Source organism: Tauraco erythrolophus, chromosome 17 (assembly GCF_009769465.1).
Source record: "Tauraco erythrolophus isolate bTauEry1 chromosome 17, bTauEry1.pri, whole genome shotgun sequence".
NCBI classification, from domain to species: domain Eukaryota; kingdom Metazoa; phylum Chordata; class Aves; order Musophagiformes; family Musophagidae; genus Tauraco; species Tauraco erythrolophus.
This window is the reverse complement of record NC_141481.1, coordinates 7,566,295-7,589,464: the sequence shown is the minus strand read 5'-3', so window position 1 is coordinate 7,589,464 and position 23,170 is coordinate 7,566,295. Positions and strand designations below refer to the sequence as shown.

Sequence of the window (23,170 nt, the reverse complement as noted above, 5' to 3'; positions counted from 1 at the left end):
ACGTTATCACAAAGATATTCCAACCAGCATACTTTGAATTAATCTCACCACCTTTGGGCAATTTATGGTTCACAAAAATTTATAGCTTACCCCAGCCTGCCTTCGCCCGACCCGTGAAGGTCTCACGCGCCATTTCACAGAGGAAAGATGACTGGGGCACTGTTTTACTGGTGTATATTAAAAAGAAACAGAAAACTCCAGCGTGTGGCACGAAGCTCAGGTGGTGCACTGCACCAGGATGCCGGAGAAAGACATTTCTGTCCCTGCGGGACTCCACCTCTCCCTCACGGGGGGCTGCTGTGGAGGGGAGAAAGGAGACCATCCCCTGCCTCGCTAGCACCGCTGGGGTACGCTAATTAATTCTGACAAGACTAATTCATTGATTCTTACTTAATTGCGGGGAGGAAGAGTTCACCTCCGACTTCACTGGGAGCCCACAGCAGAAAAGGCCGGCACACGGCCCGGGCTGCGCTTCGGCACCGGGTCGCTCCGCGGGGCTGCGGCCACCAGAGCCCCGAGGCCGCGGAGGAGAGGCCCGTCAGCGCTCCCGGAAAGGGCGGCGAGGAGAAGGCGGCGCCGCGGCCGAAGCAGGCGGCAGCAATCAGGTGGAGGCGGGACGGGACGGGACGCCCTCCCGCTGAGGTGAGGCGAGGCGAGGCCGCCCCCGCCGAGCCCGTCCTGCCGCGTCAGGCAGCCGCAGGCCCCGCCCCGGCGGCGCTGCCCGGCCGGTTCCACAAGTTTTTGACAGTTTCTGAGCGGCGGAGGGAGAAGCCGAGTCTGTCGCGGCGGCGCTGGGCTGCGGCCGAGGTGCTTTCCGGAGGACGAAGCCCTTCCTGGCGGCCGCCGCTCCGCCGGCACCATGTCCCGGGACCCCGAGGAGGTGAACAAGCTGACGGAGAGCACGTACAGAGTGAGTTCGGGCAGGCGGCGGCCGCCCCTTTGTCCCCGCTGGCCGGCACTGGGGCGGCGGAGGTGCGGGCTGCTGGCCGCCTCTCCGCAGGCGAGGGCCGGCGGGAGGGCTCAGGGCAGCCTCGGCTCCTCAAGCAGAGGGAGCCAACTTTTTTCTTTTCTTTTTTTTTTTTATTTTTCCTCTTTCCCTCCCTTGTGAGTGATCTCGCCCATCGCGGTGTGTCAGAGACTGCTCGGTGGTAAATAACTCCGGCGGGCTCGGGGCGGAGGCAGCGGGGAGGCTCGGCTGCCCTCGCCGCTCGGCTCCGCCCCGGCATGGCTGGGGCCGTTGGAGCCGGGGCTGCCGCCTTCCCGCTCCGCCGGCAGCGGGCACGGCTCCGCCGCCGCCCCCCGGGCGGGCTCGGGCACGGGCCGGGCCGCTCCACGCTGGGCGCGCCGGCTCGGGGCAAGGCGGGCGTTGAGGCCGGTCGCTCTCCGGCAGGCTCCGCTCTCCAGCGAGCCGCGGTTCCCTCCGTGCGTGTCGGCGATGAGGCGGTTCGGCGGTCTTGGCGCTTGTGGTCCTCTGCTTAAACCGTCTCTCCGTACGGGCCAGAGGCTTAACGTTGCCATCAGTCGCTTGCCCGCGTCCCCAGCTGATCATCAGACTTGCGGTGGCACACCCTGGCACTGCCTCGAAGCACGGACGTGGCGAGCGTAGTGCAGTTTGTCAGTAGACTTTTAACCTTTCCAAAATGCCTAGTTATTTGTAGAATAAAAATATTTTGCATATAGGCACTAGACACTCGTTTTAAACTTTTTGCCTCTATAAACTCAGCCCTTCCAAAACCCACCAATTCTAGTTGGGCAAAATTCCCTGGAGAGTTGTACTTTTGGGTGAGCAGCCAGGGCAGTGCTGGAGCGGTACCGTGTGCTGTACTACAGAAAGCACTTAAATTTAAAAATGCGTTTAGTCATGCAGGTGAACTTATAGCAGCAATGCATTTGCAGCTTGGAGCCCAAAGGAAGGCTTTCCGGGGGATTGCTCTATTCCAGTATTTACTAAACCTTACTGGTTTACTAGAAAATGTTTTCATATTTCTGAAGATGTTGTTATAACGTAAAGCTCTCTAAAAACATTTACTGGAGTGTTTTGCTGTTAGCGTTGTTGTTCTCTGACACTCTCAAGTCAACTTCATTCCTTTAAGCAGTCCAGTTTATGGGTGTGATGTTGTATTTGCTGTTTACTTTCTTTGCACTGAAATATCAAATTAATGCAAAACTACTGCAAAAATGAGGTGACTTGCCTATAAATTTTTGTCCTCTAGAATCGGTGCAGGTCATCTTAAACGGTCTGGTGCTCTCCGATATCAGTTATGTTCATGGCAAGGCCATAAGCAAACACAAATTTCTTTTTCTAAGAAGGGCAGCCTGTAAATACAGGTTCACAGAAGGGAAACCTGGGAAGCTGACTGTTCAGGGCTGTGCCGACAAAGGAATGTCCTACCCTGTCTATTGACTTCCCAAATGCAGCTAAAACAGTTTTACAGAGGAGAGGGAAGAAAATATCTCGTGCGTTTTAATGGATAAAGTATAAAATAAGCTTTAAAGGAATGACAGACTTCTCAATAAACAAAACCTTCCCTGTTACCCAGTACTTATTTACTGTGAAAGTTTACCCTCTTGTTTTGTTTTGTTTTTTTAAACCAATTCAAAGGGATGCTTAAGACTGAAAGAACCAGCAAAAACACAGTAATACCAAGTTAACATTGACAGTATGATGAAACGTGTTCTATGTGGGTATTTTGAGAGGTCTGGTATGTTGCATCACATAGCTAGTTCTCACAGGCCTGGAAACCCTCCTGCCTTGCCCTCATTAAAAATTGAAACTTTATCCAGATAAGGTATAAAGGCAGCTTCGGACAGAGAATGGATTCTGCATCTACTTTAAAGCAGTTATTTCTATATGAAAGTTAAAATCTTGAAAACAATTCTTTACTTCTTAAGGGCAGAGAGCACTAGCCTGTGTATTCAGCCTTTGCTGGGACTGTATCATAACTCCCTCACCCAAAAGAAATGAACACTTCTTTGTGCTGTGCTTTAGCCTGCATGGTAAGCATGCTCTCTGTTTTTTAATACTGTTCATGTAACTTCTACACTTGCTGTGTGCCATCCTGGCAATATAGTGCTTAAAACACTATGCTGGTATTGATAAAATCAGGAGCAGTGTTTGTGTTTCTTCTACCAATAAGAAGAAAGGCATGGTCTGGGGAAACCAATTCAGTGTAGCGTACTGATGGCATCTGTGTGCTGCAGGACAAACCACAGGCTTTCAACTTATCAAAAAAAAAAAAAAAAAATCAACTTTTGGGTGACCTGAAAAAATAAGAGAAAATGAAATTGAATACCTTGCTAGTCTGCTTTCCTTTTTTTTTTTTTCTTCTTACAGTGCTAATCCAGTGGACTTATTAAATACCTAGTAACCTGTGTTATACAAAGCTTCGAAACATACTTACAGAAGTCATCAGGTGGCTAAGTAATGCCCTTGTATTTTTATCTTATTCATCCTTTGTGTTGGCAAAAACATCAGGAAGTGAATATCTCTTGACATTTTTTAGCTAACCTGACTAAATAAACAACATAATCCACAAATACGTGCATGTGTGCACACACAACAACCAAGGCTGACATTTACTCTTTATGTAATAATACCTGAAGAATCACTTTAATGCATGATAGGAATGGCACGTGCGAAATGAAGCCTAAGGGTGTGGGAGCCCATGACTAAGGAGGGCCTCGGCCTCCCTTTTGCCAAGGCACTGATGAGAGGTTCGCTGGTATGACATGGCCCTGCCCTCGTAACTCCCTGCAGTGGGGTGGCATGCTGTGAGGGGACATCGCATGACCCCCTCACACACAGAGACGATGTCAATCGGAAGCCCCCGGAAAGTTGTTCTGTGTTGGTGTGTCACTGCAGCTCACACAGTTCCATTTTATCTGCGGTATGGGGGGGGGGGGAACTATTTGGCATCCAGCTGCAGTACGCACAATGCAGGGGGAAGGGGACAAAACAGGGAAGTACTGAGTTACGGACCCGTCATTCTGCCCGGAGAGTGGAAGGGCTGCGCGGGCACCGCGTGTATTGCTCCTGTGGTCTGAGGTTTCTTGAGCTCTTGATGATAGCGTGATACCTGTAATTCACTGGTGTTGGTAATCTAGGATTTTAAAGATATATTTCTCTATGTTGAAGTAAATCTTATCCAGAAATTTTGCTTGGCAACCAAAGTGTAATTTAAAAAAAAAAACAAACAAAAAAAATCACACCAAAAGCCTGCAAACTTTGTTCAATTGAGTGTTGGGTTTTCCTGAGGGGAATGTGTTTTCTGCGGAGGCACGTAGAATTATTTTGGTAAGCTATATTGTTTTATCATGGAAATATATCTGATAAAATCAATTTTATCCCTAGATGCCATGTTTCCATATTTTAAAAAGGCTTGCAATTAGATTAAACTACCAGACTTATTTACCAAAATTAAAATTCACCTGTGGTCCTAGCGCACGCTGCAGTAAGGCTGTTGTTTTGCGTCACTGAAACATAAATCTAATTTGGGGGAAGAGGAGCCTTCGGGAGTTTATGTGTGTATAAAGTCCAGTTCTATCTTAGTGCAAATTACCTATTTTGACCTTAGAGTCTAAGTAAGCATAACTCTATCCTGAGTCGTGTATTCATAACCTGAAAAAGTCTATGTTTGAAACACACTGCTGGATGGTGTATTAATGTTTCTCTTAAACAAGGAATGTTCCATCAAGCTGACTAATTATTAGTCATAAGAATTATTCTTTCTAAATAAACACTGGCATCCTGATTTTTTTTTTTCATTCTGTTAAACCTGGTTTTTAAAACAATATTAAGCTTACTTAAAACTGAGATAGCTTAACGTGAGATGTGTCAAGGGCTTGAATCATAGAATCATAGAATGATAGAATGGTTTGGGTTGGAAGGGACCTCAAAGATCATCTAGTTCCAACCCCCCTGCCATGGGTAGGGAAACCCTCCACTACACCAGGTTGCCCATCCAACCTGGCCTTGAACACTTCCAGGGATGGGGCATCATGCCCTTCTGAAAACTCTATTGCGGATTTGAAAAGCTAAAGGAGATGGAACACAATAATGTACAAATTGCTGCAAGTGCAGTAGAGCACAGTATGATTTACTTTCTATACAGCTTTTTGAATCTTCTCAAGTGGGTTCTCAGACATAGTTTAGCAAAACTAAAGACTTTTTCCAAAAACTTAATTTTACTGTTTTCCAAATCGAGGAATAACAATTTAAACTAAACTATTAGTAGCTATATGAAGGTTAGCTATGAATAGCTATAGTGATGGTAATATGACTAATGTCAGACATCACAATCTGCTTTCTGTGCTGGCTTTATAACTGCAGATTTCCACGCAAATACATTGTTATCCGCTCCTGCTAAAGTGCCTGCAGGATGTAAACTTGAAACTACGGGGAGTCTATGCATTGTTTAGTTGTGTTCATACCTGCTGAGCTATTGTTCTGCGAGGTGTGTCTTTAAGTGAAAAGCAAAGCTGAGCATTTACAGGAAGGCACTTTTACAATGGCTGTCATTTGTTTTGAAGATTAACGTTGTTTATATGACTATCAGGAACTGGAAGGTATAATACCTACACACAACAAGTCGGAATTCAAGGCTTCTTCCTCTCCAGTCAGCTCCTTGCTGCCAGGCTGGTTAACTCACGTTGGTTTCATGTGGTGAAAGGCACACAGCAACTTTCAGACTGGATTATAGGAGGCTTTAATGACTTGAATGACCAGAATGTTTCTCTTGTGCTTTTTCTAGGAAGGTTTTTTTTGCCAACTCTAAAATTCTCTGCATAAGGAGATGTTTCCTGTTACCTGTTTTGAAAGTGTTTCCCTTTATTTCCATTCATCCTAAATAATAGAAAGCTGTAGGATCTGATCATGTGCTTCCTCTTCTCTTCTAGTTAATTATTCTGTTCATGAGAGGTAGTGTGTCACTAGGATATAGGACACTAGATTGACAATTAGGAGGCCTAGTTTGTGTTCCTCACTGTCGAGGCAAAGGATGTGTTGTGGACTACTTTGTCTCCCAGCTTTCGCCTTACTTTGTCATGTCTATTTGGATTAAGACGAAAGCTTTATTCCCCTGACTTTGTACAGCATGGCAGATAATTTTGTGATATTTTCTGAGACTTTTGGCAATTTTAAATTAGTGGTTCTCTTGATGAGAAATTCCTTGTTCCTCTGTCTCTGCTTTTTGAGAAGTTTTCAGATCTGGCTTTAATGTACAACTTGCGATTTTGCACTGGTGTTCGATCCTAGTAATTTTCATGACCTTTTCTTTAGACTGGAAATAAGGGAAGCTATAGGACATCATCTGAAAATGAATAGCTGTACAAATTGATTTCTGAGTGGCATTTTTTCCCCCTATAACTTCTGAAGTTGAACAACATATTACAATTGTTTTAACTGATCTGAAATGTCTTAGCAATATCAAATTTATACCTGATCCTGGAGAGGGAGTTGCCAGTGACAGTCTCCCTTTTTGAAAAAGTGCTCTAGATATTTCTTCCTGGACAGTACTTCAAAGACAGCAACAGTAGTTAACTGTATAAAAAGAGCACTAGAAGCACAGCCAGGTTTTCGTTTGCTTTGAGAATCTAGTCTTCAATAGAAAGAAAAAAACCACATATTATGCTCCTTTCTAATGCTGAAGAGAGGAAAATCATCTAAATTATTTCATTAGCTCATCTGGGGGTACAAGGGGAGCTAAGTCTTTCTATCAAACACAAGCCCTTAGTAGGAAAGTAGATGAGCCTTGCACAGTGCTGTGAGGATCAGCTAACTGTACCCTGTTTTAAACCAAGCAAATTCCAAAGAGGAATTTCCACGACGAAGGTTTTTGCTACCTCTTGCATGTTCACGTGTAGACACTTCTGCTAACAATCAACCACTGTGGCAGCGCGAAGACTGAAAAACTTCCACAGGCTGCTTGGTCGAATGGGGAAAAGACCCGTTAGTTGTAGGCCTTCCAGCTACTGGGGCACTGAGCTATAAATTGCTTCTTCATCTTTCCCGGCAGTTTTACATATATGTCAAGCAGATGTGATGTACTGGAGCTCTTCCTCAGAGTTGTCCGTTTCAGCAGACCTGTTGTATTTCCACAGTGTGGTCTGTATCTGCTGTACATGAATACTTGATGCGTATCAAGTCTGCTAGTGAAAATGAAGAGCTATAGGGTCTGGATTCAGAGGGGGGAGCTGTTGAGGGCATTTTTGCTGGATTTTGTTTACTTCCTCCTAAATGAAAACAACTAATCACACTGGTGCAATCACTGTTTTCTGTTTGAAATCTGAATTAGATGATGTCAAGAGAACTGGAATCTTAACCCCTGAATCCTTAAGACAATCATTCTGAAAATCAGTGTTTCAAGACCAGTAATTATCATGTTACCGTTACAATTTTTCGGGTAGGTGGCAGTAAGGGTTTTACTCTACAAGCTCTTGTTGCAAGGAACAAGGTAAACAGGCACAGAATCTGTCTTTCAAGAAAATTAATTTCTGTATTGAGTGGCAATTCAAGATGGCATTGGGATTCTTAACTGTCCTGCATACAGACCGTTTCTATTTCATGTATGCTTTTCTTCTTTCCGTATCCTTGGAATACAGGACTCTCTATCCTAACACAATCCTGTAATCCACTCATTTATTTTCTTACGATTCACTGACTCCATATATGCCAACAGACGTCATCTTTAGAACATTGATGGGAAGAAATGGCAAAAAGTTGGATTGGGAAGAGACAATTTAACCCTTGGAACAGAAGCCTCAGCTACAGGCAGGGCAACAGGGGCATAGCAGCAACATTTACAGTAGTAAATGGAAGAGCTGGGGCAGGAAGAGGGATGTTCCTAGACACTAGAGCTTGAAAATCCACACTGTTGAGTTGTTAGGGTAGCCCTTGGCATTGCTGGCCCAACCTGAAACGCGCTTTCCCAAATGATTTCGGGATGAGTTAACACAAATCAAGGGCCTGGGGGCAACAGGTAGTTTGCTTGCAGTGGTTGTGTTTGGCTGGTAAGAGGTCAATGGTGTAGATCAGAAAACAATCCCAGTTGTGTTTAATTTGTACAAATAAAGGCTGTGGGGCTAGGTGTGATTCTTCTGGGTCTGCTTTTGATGCCATGTGTACTATACCAGTACCAGAACCTAATAGTTTTATATCTCTTTCTTTTTTTAATCTTTTACTCAGTATGACTGTTAAAGTATTACTGGTGAAATCTGGAGTTAATTCTTGTCTTTACCTTTCAAATCGACTGGAATTCATGCTTAGCACTGTATTTGAAAAATAATAATAAAGTTCTGTCTGAATGACCTTGCCTGAAAATAAGACAAATGTGGTGGTATTCCTGTTCTTTTTGGATCCATGTATGTACTAAATATAAATATTTTCATTCTGTTAGTAGTATAACATACAAAACCTTGATACTATTTCACTTGTCTTGTATTTCTTGTAAACAGAAAGTGTCTGTTTTGATTTCCTTGAACTTGAAAGTTTTGCTGTGTGAACAGTATCTAGAAAGATGTGAATTGTGTCATAAAAATAGTAAGAATAACAACGATGTCTTCAGGTATCTTGTGATCTTCCTTTCACGACAATAAAATTTTACAGAGTAATGTCACAGCTATATTTTTGTTAGGAAGATTCTGGGAAAAGAAGGTCTAGAATCTGCTGAAACTTTTAAGGTTCTCCTCTATGGAAATATAGGACTTGTATTAAATTTGTTTCTAAAATCAAAAGAAAATATTCATTATCAAATAGTTCCTGAGACTTAGCAGCTGGTGTTATATGAAATTGCATTTTGTGTGGAAGAGATCAAAGAAAGGGTTGGAACACCGTGGTTACCTGACTGTTAAAGGACCAGGCACATGTGGCAAAGTCTAGAATGCTTGTTCAGAGGGGGTGATTTCCATACGTACAGAGGGGTTTTGTTACACAAATATGCTATGTGTTTAATTCTACCTGAAGAAACCAAGAAGCCACCAACAAGTGAAGCTCAGAGGGCTCTTTCAAACTGACAGCATTGTCCAAAAGCTAATTGCAACATCCACCATTTTGGAATACTGCTGTTACGCTCCATGTGTTCGAGACATCTCAAAGGGCATGATTCTGAGGAGTGAATAGCTATTGCATTTGTATCAGCATGTCAGCTCTTCTCTGCTTTTTGCTTTTTTCTTTTTTTTTTTTTTTTTTCCTCCAGTGCTCATAACAAGATAAAACTAATTAAGGAATATTGTTTTGCAGGAAGGTGGGAGAATTATTGTCTTTGACCAGAAAGAGGGAAACTGAAGCTTTCCTATGAGTAGGGACAGCTCAGACTTTGTGGGTGATTTTTCCTTTTGGAGTGGGCAAAAGCTGATTCTTCTTCACTTTTTTTTTTCTTCACAACTTTGGGAAAATTCAAATTTGCATTCATATTTAATACTTATTTTCTACTTTTTGCAAAGACTTGAAACGTTTCTGTTTAATGGCGTAGCTATTTTCTTGCACTATGAAACTGCCAGTCACAATTTCTACCACTTCATCAGTTTATAGAATTTGCTAGGTATGAGAGTAGTCATGCTTGGAGCTGCTGCATTTCAGATTCTAGATGTTTCAGCCAATAATTGTACTTAACGGCCAAAGCAGCTGCAGTGGATTTTTTTTTTTCTCCTTCTATTTAAATAAGGTCATCATTTTCATTTTCTTTCTCAAAGAACTATGGCTTCGCACAAGAGAATGCAGCATTTTCAAAATTAAACAAAAAACCCAAACTAACTTCCCTAAATGCTCTCTGTAACGTAGATGAATAAAGTGCCTAGCAGTCCTCTAATCAGATATCTGGTGAATTTATTTTCTTTTTTCCTCTTCCCAGCTTTTTTTCTTTTTCAGAGCAGGGCAGGGGAGAGGGACTCAAATCTTGAACCATTGTCAGAAAGTTCGTGTTATTGTCTGACTTCATAAAACAATTAGTGGATAAAGGTTTTTCTCTCCTTCTTATTTCCCCATCACATACCATAACAGAAGGATCTGTACAAACTTTTGATCATACCTTTGACATCCTTTTATGTTATAAACAGCCAGATTCCTTTTTACCTCTGTTGAAATAGTTTACCTTTTTTTTATTATTATTCTGTTTGTTGATCTTAAATGCTCAGTTTCTTTCCCTTCTGTCCTTTGCTCTCCTCTTCCTCCCAAGACTTCTATTTTTCATCCATCCACAGACTTTTCGGAGGTATGCTGTACACATGAAACATAAAACTAGACTTAAGTGACACTGAGAAATACTTTCATCCACTGTTGAGCTGCCTTGGTTATAATACAAATTTTGTTTTCTGTTCACTAGAATGTTATGGAACAGTTCAATCCAGGACTGAGGAATTTAATAAATCTGGGGAAGAATTATGAAAAAGCTGTTAATGGTAAGTCTTCTAGGTGCTAACTTTAGAAAGAATGTTTAATTTTCATTTAAATATAGATATTAGATATGAGAGTTGTATATAAGCTTAATTTCCAAGTTGAACTTTGGATGTGTTTAATTAGGGAAAAAGAAAACCCTAACAAAAAAGTGCAAACACCGAAACATACGTACCTTCTTTTTTTTTTTTTCCCACTATCCTGCAGAAGCTGCATCCCAAACACTTAGGCACAGAGCTACTGCAAAATAAACTGAACATGAAGTGTAAATAACCTGCAATAGAATAATAATATAAATAGAAAAAAAAAAAAAGTTCTGTAAATTAGATGTTCCCCTCCTCTCCCCACCCCCCCGAAATATCTTCCAAAGAGATTTCATGTTCTTAGATCTGTTCCCACTCAACTATGCACATCACTACCTAAGTAACCCTGTGAACAGAACAACTTGAAGAAGTAGGAGTGGATTAATTTTTTCCTTATCCATACTAAATCTGATGTATCTTCTTAATGGAGTCAAAATCGGAACGAACAAAATTGAATCTAAGGACCCAGTGTCTCAAACTTTTTACAATGTGGTTTTTGACTTCCATTGTTAACTTCAGAGAAGCTATCTAAGAATGGGTTTCCAAGACTGGGGTCTAGATTCCCAAAGCTTACACTGTAGGACCTGTTAGAGCTTGCTCCATTTCACCTATGCAGACCTGCTGAGCTGCTTGATACCATATTAAAGCAATGTGAAATCTCTCTGATACGGCCTCACTCAAGCCTGTGGCATGTCTTTCCCCTACGTGTAATGTAGTATCTGAGAAATTATGTCATACTGCAGAAGTAGTGCATCGCCAAATAGACACTGAACTCTCTCTTCATGCAAATTTTAGACCAGGCTTGAGAAAAAGATAAAACCAAAGCCTGCTGGAGATGAAAATAGGGAAACGTTGACTTATTTGCAGTGATGCTTAACCTGATGGATTAACATTGTGATTACCTAATACCGAACCTTAGGGGATTATAGATAGTACCAGAATTAATAACAAGTGTTTTCATCTTTGGCTGAAAGATTTTTATACTAGTTTCTGAGGGTTCTGCTTTTCACATACTTTGCTGTCAATAAGTTACATTGTGCCTCTTCTCTCTTCATTCAATTTGTCATCAGTAATTTGCGATATAACTGCGCACAGCAGCACTGGAGAGGCTGACAGGTATTGCGATCCAGCAGGTTTGCCTTTTAAGATTGGCTGATAAAGCACATCTAGCATGAATGCTTAATTTCAAATGAATCAATGTTCACAAGGCTGCAACAACTGTTGCAGAAACCGAAGTCAGCTTTGGGCTCTCAAACTGTTAATCTTTTCTCCCTAAATTCTGAGTGGTGTAATAGATCTGTTACCAGGAGTAAATACTCTTTTGCTAAACAAATACTTCGCAGCTTTCCAAACAAGTCAGAGTAGGCTGACAAAGAACGTAAAAATTAAAAAAACTTCTGATAGGTTTAAATGGTATTTTTATACATTTTGAGGAAAAAAGGTCAAAACTCCTTTTCTGCAGAAGTAGTTTACAAGCCATAGTACTGGTGAAGAGACTGTACAAGTGGAGTTCTTCATTTAGCTTGATTAGCACAGCAGAAATCCCACATTTTCTTCCTTTTTTTAATGCCTGTATTAGGATAAAAGATTGACTTGAGACTATCTTGAGAAAATATTAGATTAGAAGAATTGGAATGGCATAAAAATGGCATACAGTCTTGGTGTCTGGGTGGCATACTGCTCCATCAGTAGCACCAGTATAATTCTGTTCAGGACGTTTGAATATAGAACACCTATGAGATGCAGCTTAGACAGAAATTACCCTTGTCTAATGCAACAGAGCCTCAAAAAGAATCTTTGTTTCATTTGGAAGAGTTTCAGGATTCTCAGTGAATATGCTGTTAAGTAATCAAAGATGTCACCTTTGCTACTAAAAACTATAAAATACAGATCTTAAAATACTGTAATTGGCAATTGCCAGTTGTATTCCTCAGAAAAAAAAGTATTCCAAACTCAGCAGTGAGAATCTGCTTGGCTTCTACTTTAAGTTAAAAACGTACTACTACAAAAAAAATGTGAGGACTGACTTGTAAGTATTTTTCACTGCCTTTTACAATAAAAGCTTGCCAGTTTGTTCTTCTTATTTCCTTGTGGTGTGCAGGTCAGTTGTAGCTACAGTGAAGATGCAAGACAACCATTGTAGATCTACTCCATACGTAAACTGTGTCTCACTGCTGGCCTCCCTGCAGTTTGAATCTTGGTGTTTCCGTGTTCATTCTAGCAAAACTGACTTTGCTGTTTAAATCAACTATAGCCAGGAAATGATTAACTGAGAATAACTGAAACCTCTGTGATACGTACTAAGAGCTTATTGGTCCCTGTAAAACTGGAACTGAACTATGAACAATAAAAAAGGGGGAAACTGTCTGGGAGGTGAGGGTGGTGGGAGTGGAGAAGATGAGCATCTAAGTATTAATTAGGATTTGTCTTTTTGGTCAGGAATGTTAAACCTTCAGGTTTCTGTTTAAACTGTGTATGCACCTGTTGCCTGAGGTTTTTATGGCTCAAAGTACTCATAATACAGATTTCTCTTCCATCCTGAGTTCAGTGACAAAGATAAAAGTAGGCACTTTCCTGGAGCATCAAAATAACTCTGTGCAGAAATTGTATATTTCAGTGCTAATTTTCCATGTCTGCCCAAGAAACCAGAGATCTTCCAACACTTAAGCTCACTAAGTTGCTGAACAATGTAATTTATAATCATCTCAGACGCTGAAAATTGAGAAAAGAATGCCAAACGGGTTATCTCCATAACCTAAACATCATCTTTCAGAGACTTAATTTTTGAAGTTTTAGCTTTTAAGACCTAAAATTTCCTTAAAGTGGAAAAGTTGGTGTTTATATGTAGAATCCTCAGATTTTAATGTTCTGTTTTGACAAGAAATCATATTTGTCATTGCAGTATATGATGACTGTGCAGTTTTATCCATAATGGCAATTTTTAGGAGTAGCTATATCAGATGTATCGAACCTTTCACTTTTCTTTTAAATATATCACACCTGGTGAACTGTATTTCATCATAGTTTTTTTGCAGCAAGTTACTCTTTCAGCTAACTTAAACAGTAAATGACGATTTGCTTTTGAAGGGCTCCGTGTCTCCTTGTTGCAACCGTAGGTCCATTGTCTCACGGCCAGTAGCCATTTCTGAGATCACTGGTCTGGCTGGCCTATTAATACAAGGCAGAGACCTTGGCATTTCTAGTAAGTTTGGGACTGCATTTTTCTTGTTTTCCAACAGTTTTATCTATACCAAGGAATTTTGTTGTGCCCTGACCAATGGTTTATGGCTACACCTACCCATTTGATGCTGATTGCTTCTGGATATGCATGACAGTCGGAACTAAATAACAGGCTGAAACTTCATTGATATATTCTGGTGTTCTATCTTTGTCACCTGGTTTCACAAATTAGCAGGTAGCACAGGAACTTGTGTAACTCTCTCTGATAGCAGGATTTCCTTATTGCCATATATGTCTCTCTTACTACGTACCCTGGATTACAAAACTTCATGGGATTGTAGAATAATGAGCATGGAAAACACTTCGGGTTTTTTTTAATACTTTTTTTTTTTCTCCCCTCCTTCCCCCACAAGCTATGGTAGTGGCTGGAAGAGCATATTATGATAGCCTTGCAAAGATTGGGGATATATCAGCTGATTCTCCAGTTTCTAAAGAATTAGGTAAGTGAAATCTCATTTTTTAAAAATTCCTTCAAAATATAAACTTTTTTGTCTTCCTGCTGGCAGTTCACAGAACTAATGTGAAGTAGAGAAGAATTGGAAACAGTGTGTTTTACTCTTAAATGACACATAGATGGAAAGGATTAGATTCCTTTAAGGTATATTATTTCTCAAGACACAATGTTTTGACAAAATCACCTTTTTTCATACTTTTGTGAATATATTTCTGCCTATGCATTGAAAAGCATGTATTTTAAGTGTGCATCATTCTATAATAAATATGGAAAAATGTGTAGCTTGACTTTTAGTACAGAGATGAATGTTGAAATATTTCTGCAACAGAATATTGGTATAAGGAGTCCTAGTGTATGATAGCAGTTCTAAACTAAAACAATTTTCTGGATGAGTTCCATTGTGAAGAGTTTATTTCTCCTTCACTATTTTCGATCAAGTACATAAGTAAAAGTTCTCAGATGCATTATATTTATTTTCTAGTTGTGCTTTTGAAAGAAAAACTGTAGAGTCAAAGATGTAGTACTTTTACATTAATGTAAAAAGAATCCAAGTTCTGTACTTTGCTGAAAATAATTTCTGAATTTTTGAAAGATCGTCATCACTTAGTTTTGTACTCCTCTGGCTAGCATTGAAATGATACTGCTCAATCTACAAAAGTGAAGTTGTCATCAAAGTACTTGTAATACTTCTGACAAAAGATTCTAACATCGCTATGAAACAAAGAAGTGAGAACTATACTGTAAAGAGGAAACATTTGTTTAAAGCCTTCATTTGCTTTTTGACAAAAATAACTTGATAGTGTCTTGTCTATGAACTTTTATGGGCAATGTAGGACTCTTTCAATGATGTAACATGTATCTGCTCCTGTAAGTCCCAATAGTATGTTAATTCAGCTGATTAAAAAGGGTGTTGTTAGTAAATGGTTTTTTAATGATTTTGCTGAAGCAGAATTGAGGAGAAAGACTCTGCTTGGATGGTGGCCACTGGCTTCCTTTATGATTTGTTCTGAACCCACTTTTGTGTGACTGTGAACGTTCTATGTTGAAAGTTGGGAGCGGCAGAACAGCAAACAGTACAAAGCAAACAGTCCTCATATAGTCGCCTTCTGTATTTGCTTTGCAGGTTGTTTACAGAAAGCAGAGTTGCTGGTTTCAAACTATAGAACAAAAGTATGAGAAAGTTTTATAAGACTGTGCATGGTTATTACTTTTAACTATCAACAAGTGCATAATTACAGTTTTTGTAATGAAGCAGTTGGTCAAATGCATGGAAGTAATCTATTTATTGAACTTTGCGTGACTCTGGGATATTGTCGGCTTGTTTGATAATGTTATCACTGGGTAGTCTTGAGCTGAACTCTGAAAATAACTGTTTTTCCCTATTATCGGGGACAATACAGAATTGCAACTGAAAATATATTTTTGTTTAACTATGAATTCTTCCCTGCAGTCATAAACCTTTTTCTAGATATACACCGTATTGAGAAAACAGGGCCTTCTTCAGGGTCAGGCCTCTAACACTGCTTTCTATCCATCTACTTCTGTTCATCTTCAACTGTTACTGCAGAAAAATCTTTTCTTAAGGAAAACAGCAACTCTGGATTTCTTCCAGCATACCCTCTGATAGAATACTTAATTTAGAGATAAGGAAAGCCAATGAACATTGGAAAAGGCAGGATAATGTGGTTAGGAGTCTGAAAAGATAATTTGCGTTTCCTTGAGAAAATCTTAATAGTTCTGAAGCTGAGCTACAATACTGAACTGTTTAGGAAAGAAATATGATATGCCCCAGATGTCTCTAAAAGTATCTTTGCTTAAAAAGAAAGAATTTACTGCACCTTTTAGTCTTTTAAAAGCATTAAGATGCATGTTGAGCAGTGTCAGTTTTGTAAAGACTAGATCAAACCTTGCTGTGATTTGCTCGTTTGTGGACTCCATTAACCCTAGTGGAGTTACCATAGGTCCAGCCCACTCTGGAATTGTCTCTTCTGTGAGTTCCTCTAGACTTGCCAAAAGACATGTTATTGGCCACTAACAGCTCTGTCGTGCATAATACTGCTGTTATCTTTGCCAAAAAAAAGAGGTCATTAGTCATCAGTTAAGTTTTGTGATATGCCTGTGAACTGCTTTTCTGGAATGTGTTCTCCTGAGCGTCAAGTGAGTTGATACACTAGCTTGTTTTGGAAGAGCCACAGTCTGAAGGTGACTGGCAAAGAGGCAGAGAGGAGCAATTTCTGTAATTTTATGTGTGCGTGTTAGCAACATTCCCACAGATGTCAGTAGGATATCATTATATTTTTAGTATTCAAGACATTATCCTAGCTCTTCACAATGAATTCACCAAGTTCTAAAGCATTTTGGAATGCTTTAATATTTGAGCACCAGATGAGGTACAGTGGTCTGGGTTTCCAGTGTTTAGGTCTTTGGACAACTAGAAAATGTTTTCATTTGAGTAATAAAAAATTGAAACATCCAAAGTAAATACTTCAGCTAATGCTTGAAACTCATCTGCTTAAAAACAAACCAGCCCCTCTCCCCATGGCTTGCCGATTTAACCCCAAGCAGGAGACGGAAAGGCTTCGTAGTCAGAAATCCACGGTGCTGTGTTTTATTTACCTCATTGTGTCATCTACAACAGAGATGAAGGGAAAACATATCTGCTAATTAATTATCTGTGACTCATCGTAAATGTACTTGCCTCCTTCATTAGCTTTGTGCTTCACCCATCAGCCACTAGGTACTTCTTGGTTGTGAAAGAAGACCTGAGAAGAAGATTCCCCCTTTTCTCCCATAGTTAGCATATCAACCTGTAACTTTTGCAGATACAGTTCATATTGAAATCAGCTTTCTGAATAACGAACAGGGGAATGAGGCAAGAACTAAGGTTTCAGGTCTTTCCTGTAGCAACTTCACCTTTAGTAGTGGCAATTGAAAAATAACGTATTATTCTAAATTCAGTGATGTTGCATTAAACTTCTTACACTTAATTATGAAAGGACTACAAGGCTAGGATGGCGAAACCACAATATTCTTTAGAATTTATGAAGAATCTGTACTGAAATATTGCACTGAGTCACTTTACAGTTCAAACTCAAACCTGCTGGGTGACCTAGAGCATATTTACTGGCAAGTGTGATGTAAAGATTTGTATCAGAAACACAGTCAATCTTTCCCTCTCATAAGGAAATACAGAACATGGTCTTCCTGTAATGAGACAGTAAAATGGATACCAACCCCATGGCAGGGTAGAAACAGAAATGGAAAAGAAATAGGGAAGAAAATTTTTGAAGTAGATGGCAAAATGCATAGAGGGCAGAGAAGAAGTGGAGCAAAAAATCAAGTAAGAAGGCCAGAAAGGGCTTTCTTCTGTTGAATGAGATTGGAGCAGAAGAGGGAAGCAAGAGAATGAAATGGAAATCTGGATATTCCAGCTGATTTGGAGCTTTTGTACTCTTAAGTATCTGTCTCTTTCAAGTCTGGTTGAAGCTCTCTGAATTATTTTAATACAGAATAACTTAATGTAAGTTGAGGAAGTAGAAGAATATACTGCATTCATAATACAATCTTTGTGAATAAGAGATAAGTTGGTTTAGGTCAACATTCTTTCTAATTTTTATACTTCCCTAAATATCTATGCTTGTAGTCCTTCAGACTTGGCTATGAGCATTTAGGAACATAACCTGAATTTATGTAGTTTAAGTTATTCTTCAATATGGAATTTGCATATATTTCTTAGACACCTTTCGGAAATCCCATTAGGAAGAAAATATAGGAAACAAGAAACTGCGTGTTTAAGAATGTCAAATTTCAGTGTACCACATCAGCACAATAAAATTTTGTGTTTCAGTAATGCACTGAAAATAACTTCATATAGATACTATACCACTGATAGAGTTTTAAAATAGCAACTTTCATGATGTGTTGCTAGTCTTCTTTTTGTCTTGCCCAAAATACAGGTTTATAAGACTTTGTCTCATCAATTTCCAGTGCTTGTAATTTTAATAATCTCTCTTCTAGTAGCATAGGTTGTCTTTGTAGCCTTCACTTGCTTGAGGAATCAGGAAGTTATTTCTGCTCACTCATTGTATACTACTTCTTGTATCTTCCCAACTATCCTCTTTAGCACCTACCAGTTATTGTAGCTGTAACTCATTTATTAGATTGTGGGTGTAAAGTCCTAATTTGTTTATTGTGTGGCAACTGTATCTGTAGCAGTTACCCACAATTGTAAGAAAAATGCTACATTGCGTGGTCTTGAGCAATGGAAGTAAACTGCAGAAGTTCAGCGTGTTAAAAGGAATATCAGAGGAGACAAAAATCTCTTCCCTAATCTAACCAAGATTGGTAACTTATTTAAAGATTACTCTGTCCTATAGGCTTTTTTTTATAGTCTCATTCTGTTAAAACTTCCCTGGAAACCAGTATGCAAAAGCTTATGCTCATCTACAGTCTGAAATGTAAGAATTTGGAAAAATCTGGGTTCTTTTCAGGAGAAATATTCTGGTTAAAAATGACTACAGGTCATTTTTAAAACACTATCTTGCAAGTATTTGTCATTCAAAACTGCCTATTTCCTTCCTGATTAATAAGAAAAATTGCTATTTGAGCAGGCACTTTCAAAGCTCTAGTTCTCTCTTGCTACTTCTGTGATAGAGCACTGAAGTGCCACTCTTACTGTTGATAAAGCCAAGCAGAAACAGAGAAAATGCCATTGTTTCAAATGAATCTAGCTAGTTGCACTTCAATATTTTTTTTTTTTTTAAAAAGTGTGGGTGGAGTTGTTGGCTTACTTTAGCATATAAATTGACCCTTTCAGCTGGAATCCTATTTCACTTGTCTTAGATGACACCTGGCACCCTTCCCTTCACTGCCTCTTAAACTAAAGAGATCTGTCATGTTGTCCCATCTTACTGCATCAGTGTCATCTCTTCTATAGTGTAAATGTTCTGCTTTTGGAATAGGTTATGTTGGAGAGAAAGGCAAATGAAGTGTGCCAGCAACTACAGAACCCCATTAGCACCTCATCTGGTGGAAACTTCTGGGAAACTAGCTTAGAGGCTGCAGTTTAAATAGTTAGTCTATCAGGCCAGCTTTTCCTATGGAACATTAATAAAACACTCTCCTACTATATCTATAATGAAATTGCATTGGAAGAAGCCACACTGTTATTTTCTTATAAAGGAAAGTACACAGAAAGCTATATTGAAAAGGAAATACAAAGCAGTAGTGTGTTTTCAGGAGTGAGGTTTTGTATCTTCTGCTGTAACAGTAACATTCTGGGTTTGTGCTATAGAGACCTCCAATCTGCTATGAGAAAGTTAGAAGGAGATGAGCCAGCCTTTCTAGATACACCTCTAGCGATGAAAAGAGTAACTGGGTTAGTGGAAACTTCCTGCTGTTCATAGTAATACTTTTTAACGTCACTTATAAGGTTAAAGTGAGCCAAAGAATCATATTGACAATTTTTTTCCTCTAGAATTAGTACTGTGGCTGTTCTGCATTTAAACTTCTGATAAGTCTGCTGGAAGAATGAAAAACTTCAGTCTTAGATTCTCAAATACGAACAACTTAATTCCACATATAATAATTTGCCTGACAACCCATTGGAGAGCTGTTGGAAGCTGTATCTATTCACTGATCTATAAATCAATTTAACTATTCAGATATTCTTTAGCATGTGCCCTGCCAACAGCCTGGCAAGAGCTCCTGCAAGTCAGTGTTCATGAACAGTGGAGAACACTTGGCATTGTGCTATTAATAAACCAAGAAGAAAGGCAAGAGAAACCTGTTACCATGTTGGTATCCAGAACCATATTTATCAAACAAACAAAAAACACAAAGCTATAAATACTCAGTGAAGAAGGTTGCTGCAAAACATGTCCCAGGCAATGGGTGATCAGGTGGCATCATACAGTGGAGCTGAACAAACTGTTGTTAGGTTAAGACCTCTTGGTTGTTCTTTTTAAGTTCTATAATATTTCCCTGATAAAATAGAAACCAGAAATGATCCTGCCAAGAAACAGAGTGAACAAGAGGTGGGTTTGTTGTTAAACAGAAAGAATGTAAATGCTTAAAAACTGATATTGCAGCATATCCTTGTAAGATTACCCAAAGGAAAAATTTGTTCTGTGTACAGTCATGCTGTTGTGACTTCTGTCACCAAGACTTCTATATAAGGTGCAAATTTTCTGAAATGGCCGAAGAGAGTAATAGAATAGGAAAATGCACAAGGCTCTTTGGGAACAATTGCAGGGCACTGGTGTTGCTGAGTACCAGCACCAGGGAAAGAAAAGATGACAATATGTGTAGGACTTTAGTGATATTTTTCCAGTTATTTTTTCAGATTAAATTCTAGATAATGGTCATATTTTTCAGTCAATGTCAGTGTTTTGTTCCTTCTTTTTCTTTCTTGCAGCAACCTGTAAACTGGAGCTGAATGTCCTTATTTTAGTCAGTGATAAGACATGATCATAACACTCTTAGGGTATATAGCCCTGAATTTCTTAGAGTGGTTACCTTAACAGTTCATAGGTAGCATTGGCAGCACTGGTCCTTGTGACTCCTTGTTACAGCGTTCCAGTTGGTGTTACAGCTGTGACACCAGTGCATGTGTCTCTGCACCTGCCACTGTAAGCACACCGACTGGTGTAAGAGGACTCTGGAATTTAGCACAGAACATCCATAATGATACATGTGGCCACACACCACCGAGGGAAAAATTAGATATTCTAAACACCTACAGTGAGTGTGTACTTACTTGGTACCTTCATGCTATGCCTCCAAAGACCTGAGAAAATAATGAAAATACCATGAAGGGCATCCTTAAAGATTTTCTGACTAATTGGAACAGTTAAATTTCACATGAGTCTCATAGGTAGCGAAGACATCTTTCATCTTGCAGTGGAAACCCTGGAAAGGATGCTCTGAACTTCACCGGTGTGTACATGCAATATTTTCTAGATTGTGGCTAGTGTCTGTCTAGAAGAGAACGATTTGGAAGTGTGAGAACTGGCATCCTGCTTGCATGGAGGTGTGTGTTCCCAGCAGCTCTCTGAACTCACCCGAACACAGCACCATCACCAGGGTTGTGGGGCCAGTACCCCGGGCAGGAGGCCGTGCTCTCTCAGCCGATGCTGAGCAATCATAGTTCTTCTTCACTGCCACCCCCAGGCATGTCTGCTGACAAAGAAATAAGCCTGAGAGGCTGTGTAGAGGAAAATATACTTAGTTGTCCTCTCAGTGAGAGAAATAGGTGGAAAGCAAATGACAGCATTTCAAAGAAAATGACATCATATGTGTAACTAGCTTGTAACTCCTTTAACCAAAGGTCTAACTCTGTTTTGTACGTACCGTTCGCTCTTAACGATGAATTATTTCTAAACAAAAAAATCCAGTAGCAGTTGTAGATGTCATTAACGTTCCTTAAGGGGGGGGGGAATGGTGGGCAGAGGCAGGGGAAGGACAATAAACAGTTGTCTTAAACTTCTGAGAAGACTTTTATCAAAACTTTTGGCTCAATTTAGGTGGGGATTTTTTTTTTTTTTTTTTGGACACTGCTAAGACTGGGAAACTCGATGGCAGTTCCAAAGTACTGTAATAAAAATTGCAGTGATTCCTTGCATTTTATTGAATTTCATGAAACACTTAAAATAACTTAAATATTTATCCTGTCTAGTACTGGAAACCTATAAAGAACTTCAGTTTTTGCTGTTTAGCATGATTTGTTTGTTCCAGCTCTGCTGAAAAACAGAGATTAGCTCTGTTGTACGATCTTCCCTAACTAATCTGCCTAAAACCAGCAGTGCTTCATACAGGCAAGCTCAGGCTTGTGGTTGTATTTTAATTTATTTCCTTTGCACCTGACCTGTGTAAGGATTACGAGTCACTTGTTTAACACCACTGCAGCTCAAGTATGAAAAGCTATTGTATGTAAGGCTTTCAAGGCTCTACGAAAGATCAGTCTCTGACATACATACCTTAATATGTTGTGGGTTTATATGTTTGGGTAAAAAAAATAAATGCCTGCAGCAGTCTTCATATTAGTAATGGAGAGACAGGTGGAGAAACAAGTTTGCCATTTTTCATGTATTATTTATGTGGCATATGCTTTTCCTTTCCCATTTTTAACATTAAAGTGTAGTTACTATGCTTACCAATCACCTGAAACGAGATGAAGATTTCATGTTAATTAACGTGTTCAGTGACATAGTAGGTTTAAAATACTCCAATCTCTGAATATTTTTGACTAAGAGATGAAAACAGCTTGGGAGAGAAAGGGGAATTAGACTAGCAGACTGAACTTTGCTAAAACTGTTATAAAGTCACATTCCTCTTTAAAACATAATGTAAGCTAATATTTCTGTTCTGTTCGAAGTTGTAAAATGGGAACATCACACCGAGAACAAACTCACAGTAACTGGAAATCGTAATGGTCTTGACAATCTCTTAAGTATTCACTCTTGTAAAGTCTTAGGTGGGAATAGCTGATTTATGGACAGTTCATTGCTTACTTTATAGCATGTAATGCATGGTATGAATTTTGTAGTACTTTTTAAAATCACTTGTGTCAAGCTGAAAGAATTCGGTATTTTAGTCTAAGTAAAGTATATTGAAAAAGCAAGTTGGTCCTTGGGTTTAACTGAATTTGCCTTTCTCTGTAAACAGTCGTAGATTTGCCAAGTTATGAAGAGCTGAGGAGGTCTTTTTATCTTTTAATACTTAAATATTCCAAAGTTTTAAAGAAAAATCGTAATTTTAATTCTGTCTTATGTATTGGGAAAATACTTCATTATGCAGCCTTACACTGTTTTCTTTCACGTGATCACCAACAAAGCTTTAGGACAAGGAAAAGATGACTGCATAATTTTGATCCTGAGCTCTAAAAGAAAATGCTATCATAAGTAAGAGGTGCTAGGCTACTACAGTAGAAGTGAACTGTGCCCTATCTCTTAACTGTTTGTCTCATTATGAAATGGGAAAAGGATTTTTGAATAGCAACATTCTTTG

At 39.5% G+C, this 23,170-nt stretch overlaps 1 protein-coding gene across 1 annotated transcript in view; it reads left to right on the top strand.

Annotated features, from left to right (window-relative positions):
- Positions 1-859: 859 nt before the first annotated feature.
- Positions 860-23,170, top strand: part of BAIAP2L1 (BAR/IMD domain containing adaptor protein 2 like 1) — a 40,945-nt gene continuing 18,634 nt past the window's right edge. The window contains exons 1-3 of the mRNA XM_086622258.1: positions 860-910; positions 10,317-10,392; positions 14,064-14,150. Of these exons, the coding sequence (XP_086478384.1) occupies positions 860-910; positions 10,317-10,392; positions 14,064-14,150 (214 nt within the window). The remainder of the gene's footprint in view (positions 911-10,316; positions 10,393-14,063; positions 14,151-23,170) is intronic.